Below are 4,703 nucleotides of genomic sequence, written 5' to 3'. Positions count from 1 at the left end.
TCTCCTCAGGTCTGCTCACCACTCCTGGTCCCACGAGCAGCCCTTGGCGGGCTGGAGCGATGCTGGAGCGATGCTGGAGCGATGGAGTGTTGCCTGATGGAAAGGGAGTCAAACAATGGAAACATCAGCGTTAGAAAGGGGCAGCTGTGGAGAGGGGGTTGCATTTCATGGGCTGAGGTTTCAGGTATGGGACCACGCTTCAGTAGCTCTCTTGGTCTGATGGTTTACAGCTGGACTTGGTGATCTTAAGGGTCTTCTCCACGCTAAATAATTCAATGACTCTGTGTTGGCAGGACTGAAGCAGGGGCTGTGGGCAAAGCTCAGGTCACAGAGGTGGAGCTGTAGAGCCCACGAGGCTGTGGCAACCTGCTGGCTCAGCAGCTCTGAGCATCTCACTATGGCTCTGAGATGGGTTGAAAATCCCCCCAGATGTCTGTGCAGTGGAACCTGCTGTCCTAGGGCTGATGACTTTCCCTCACCTGTCCTGCCTTCTGCTCCCAAGGGATCAGCAGCACTGCGGGTTATTTCCCAAGAGTGAAAGGGGACGGGGCAGATGTGTGTTAACTGACTAATCCAGTTGACTTCATCCTATGAAAGTCCAAATAAAGTGCACCAACCCAGGTCAGATGTTTTGCATTGGCGCCTTCAGGGCCCGCTGAAAGATCCCTGCCTCCTGCCGCAACGTCCACAAACCCTCCATGACCAGCAGACTTGAGCTGGCATTTGCTGTCCTTGGGCTTCTGCTCCGGCGGGGCTGATGGCAGCGAGTTTCAAACAGGATGTCCTCTCCTCCTGTTTGTTTTTGAGGAGTGGTTTATTGACACTGCAGAGAGCACTTGCTGTGACCTGGAGTGAGAGAACTTCATCTCGTCGGATGTGACGGGCTGGGTTTTGTTTGAACTGTGAGTCCAGATCACAAGTTCCTTGTCCATAACACAAGAGGGGCTGGTCTGGCTGGCTCAGATTCCACCTTTGTACGGGGAAACATAAAACGTTTGGGCCACAGACTTGATGATGCTATTAGTAATCAGACACCGCTCATTAACTTTTCTTGCAGACAGGGAAACTGAGGCACAGAGTGGTGACAGATGGATGTACCTCGAGCACTCAGTGAGACTTAAGGCCTCAAGAGGCTGTCACAGCACAAAGGCACAGCTCTCCTCTCTGCCCCGCCTGGTTTAGGGCTGTAAACATTTGTAGCCCAATGGCAACTGAAGACATCCATGTATCAGCCAGTGAGAGCCTGTGGAGCAGCGCTGAGTCACCTCAGCTGCTCCTCCTGCCTTCTGGGGCCGAGGTGCTGAGGAGCACCTAAAGCTGAAGGCTTTACTCATACCAGGTCGCAGATCAGTGCCAGAGCTGGGCACACTGCCCTGGGTCCCATTTGGTGAGCAGTCAGGCAAAGCCTCCACCCGTTTGCAAGCATCTCTGACCACTGTCCTTAACATCTCTGATCTCCACCCTCGCTTGTGAGCATCCCCCACCTCCTTCCTGGTTTGTGAGCAGCTCTAACCTCCACCCTTGTTTCTGTTGCCCAGGCTTTAACCCGAAATGGGATGAAGAGTTTATGTTTGACATAGAGATCCCTGCACTTGCCCTGGTCCGGTTTGTGGTGGAAGACTTTGACATGTCGACCAAGAATGACTTCATCGGGCAGTACACCCTTCCCTTCACTAGTCTGAAGCAAGGTGAGGCCATGCTCCCTGTTCCTCACAACCACGGAGCCCTTGGGGGAGCTCCGGTGTCAGAGATGAGAGGTCCAGACCCCTCACACCTGGGCTCAGAACCGGTCTTCTCCCTGGGGTATGGGCAAGACAATAAACGGTTTATCAGGCATCTGGTAAGACTGCGAAGGGATCCCCTTGTCACCAGCAGCCTCGGCCATGACGTGTTACCGGTGCTCAGAGTGATGCCTCTCGGACCTACCTGTTCTTGGGGGTACTGAGAGCAAAATGCTCTGAGACAGGGAGAAGTTTTGCAAGGTCTTGGCAAATGTTAGCAAATATTTTTCCAAGCGGACTGAAGGCCATTTTCTGTCTGTGTCTCTGCTCCCAGGTTACCGTCACATCCATCTTCTAACCAAGAACGGAGACCCGTACTCCTCCTCCACCCTCTTTGTGTACGTTAATATCCAGGACTGTGATTAGCAGCTCAGCTACTCCAGGGCACAGTGAACCTTGTCACAGACCTAGAAGGAATTCAGCGTGTGGAGTCTGCCGATGTCAGGGTCCCGTCAAACCCCCACTGCCTTCTCTGGAGCCACACATGGTGCTCCACAGGACCCCTGATGTGAAATACCCATCGATCTTCTCCGTTCTGCGTGCTGGAAACATCCCAATGCTGCTCTTGAGGTTAATCCTTTTGTACCTGTTCGACCAATCCAGCTGTGGTTTTAGCTCCCTCTATTTAGTGTGATTTTTTAAATTTTGCTTTTAGCGAGCGGATAGGGACTCCTCTTTAGCAAAGTACAGCTCTTGGGTTGGGTTTGGTCAGACATCTGGACAAAACACCCAGCATCTGAGCAAGAAAACATTCAAACCCCACTGAAACCAGTGGCCAGATGCCGGGTGACTCCTTGCAGCTTCAGATGTCAGCCATCCTTCACCGTGGGACGTCCTAAACGGGGACACAATTCTCCTCTTTCCTGTTACAAGAGAAAGCTGCACTACCAAGTCCTGCGTTGTGTAACTTGACTTGCCCTCTGTATGGTAATAGAAAGTGCCCGACCTCTGCTCCGCCGGTGTGCCTGGCCCCGGCCAGGGCGCCCTGCGTGCAGCGCCTGCCCTCGCCCCGCGAGGAGAGAGGAGCTGCCGGACGGCAGGTTTCCCTCTAGCCCAGAGCGAAACCCACTCGAGGGGACCTCGGAGAACGTCTTTTGCTGATGACAGTGGAAATACGCTCAACTGACAGTAGGGTTGGGGTTTTTTTAAATGCAGTGAAATTTACTTTGATTGTGTTTTTATAGAAAAATGTCATTTTTTAACACAGAGGAAGTGGCAGTAGAAACCGCTGTAAATGTCAGCCTGGTCCCAGTTGCACTGTGGAGGTCGCCCAGCACTAACACACATGAGTGTTTTGAACAGCAACACAGTATTTATGGCAAGAAGTGATTTTTCTTCAAGTACAACTACAGAGTTAAGAGAATATTGTAGAAATAAAATAATATATATTTTGAAGTGCCAACTATGTTACTAACAATGTGTTAGACTATTAAAAGTGAAAATGCCTGGACAAGGCCAATTGCTCGTCGCTGTTTGTATCTCTGTCCTACGTGAGCGCAACACAGGTGAAGTTGGAGATTGACTTTGTTTTCTGGAAGCTCTCGGTCTCCATGGGGTTTTCCATGCCTGGTGGTGGGGAGGACGGGCTGCTACCGAAGAGGTTAATGTCCCTCAAAACAAATCCCAGTCCGCTCACTCCCCCACAGCTACTTCTGAGTCCTAGGTAGCCTGGATTTAGTGATCCTGGGCCCAGAGCAAAAGTGGGTTTCGTTTAGTCCTACGTGGAGTTTGTTTCACTGCAGTAATTGCTGACACCTTGATCCTTCCTCTTCTCTACAGTGTTGTGTGACGTTGTAAACCACTGCCAGATTAAATGTGAATTATACCCACAACTCAAAGGCTCACATTGAATTAACAAACGGTGGCTGAAGGAGTTCAGGAGTGGCACAACAGGGTGCCCTGCAGTGACACGGGCTCTCTCTGCCCACCTCTGTGTCAGAAGAAGCATTCGAAGGCCAAGGCTGGAGCATCCTTGACTCCAGCTCGGGGAGGGCCTGGCTTTGGTGTCTGCTCCCAGGTGCTCAGAGCATTTCATTTTAAGGAGCCATGGGAAAAAAAGCATGAGCAAAGGATGCCTGGGTCTGCCCTGTACCATGCAGGGAGCTTCCACCGTGTGGGTGGAGAGCAGGCACGATCGGAGGTGTTCCTGACCCCTCGCTCGTGTTGGCACCAGCTCTCGTGGGGCAATTCAGATCAGCCCACTGAGCTGGCTGAGAACAAATTATTTGCATTTTTGGTGTTGTGGGATTCAATTTCAGTTGAAATATTGAGCTAAACCAGCCCTCCCATGCCTGCTGCGGCCAGCACTAGAGAAGTGGGGGACAGGGAGTGGGGACAGGACCTGGGGGGGCAGGACCACTCTATACAGGGCTGGGGTGGGCTATATGGACTGCACAGAGCACCAGGGTTTCCTCTGCCTGTTGTGCCCTTACATAAAGGTAGGCAAGATCTGTGGGGAGAGAGAACATCCCTCCTCGGGTAGGCACGGCTGGGAGAAAACCACAGGAGCCAGGTGGGAGAGTAGCTGAGGTGGAGGTGGAATGGACGGAGCATGATGGGCGGTGCTGCGAGGTCTCCTCGCTCCCCACAGGAAGGGACGCGGTCCGTGCCGTTATCGAGGGACCTTATCTCTGAGCAGGTTAGGAAGCGTGGGAGCCCCAGTGTCGGGGAGAGCTCTGGTGGAAAGAGCAGCAGAAACGGGACCTGGCCCACCAGGCACGACAGCACGAGGGGCAAGCGGTGTGAGAGGGAGGACGTGGGTGAGAATCTTTCCTGTAGAAATCAGAGAGTAAAGCCAACTGTCCCCATGAGGAGACGAGAGCAGCAGCAGTTTCCCATGGGCCCATCAGAAGGATCTGTGATCTGTAAAATCCCATGCTGCTTTCTGAGCCCGGGCAGGAGTGCTCCACTCACGTGCCTTGG

At 52.7% G+C, this 4,703-nt stretch overlaps 1 protein-coding gene across 1 annotated transcript in view; it reads left to right on the top strand.

Annotated features, from left to right (window-relative positions):
* Positions 1-2,461, top strand: part of PLCD1 (phospholipase C, delta 1) — a gene marked incomplete at its 5' end in the record, with an annotated part of 44,923 nt that extends 42,462 nt beyond the window's left edge. The window contains 2 exons of the mRNA XM_010142756.1: positions 1,539-1,688; positions 2,056-2,461. Coding sequence (XP_010141058.1) covers positions 1,539-1,688; positions 2,056-2,147 — 242 coding nt within the window. The remainder of the gene's footprint in view (positions 1-1,538; positions 1,689-2,055) is intronic.
* Between the last annotated feature and the right edge of the window lie 2,242 nt (positions 2,462-4,703).

This window comes from Buceros rhinoceros, unplaced genomic scaffold (genome assembly GCF_000710305.1).
Source record: "Buceros rhinoceros silvestris isolate BGI_N320 unplaced genomic scaffold, ASM71030v1 scaffold9079, whole genome shotgun sequence".
NCBI lineage: Eukaryota > Metazoa > Chordata > Aves > Bucerotiformes > Bucerotidae > Buceros > Buceros rhinoceros.
Note: the sequence above shows the minus strand (reverse complement) of the source record. Positions and strands in the feature narration are given on the sequence as shown.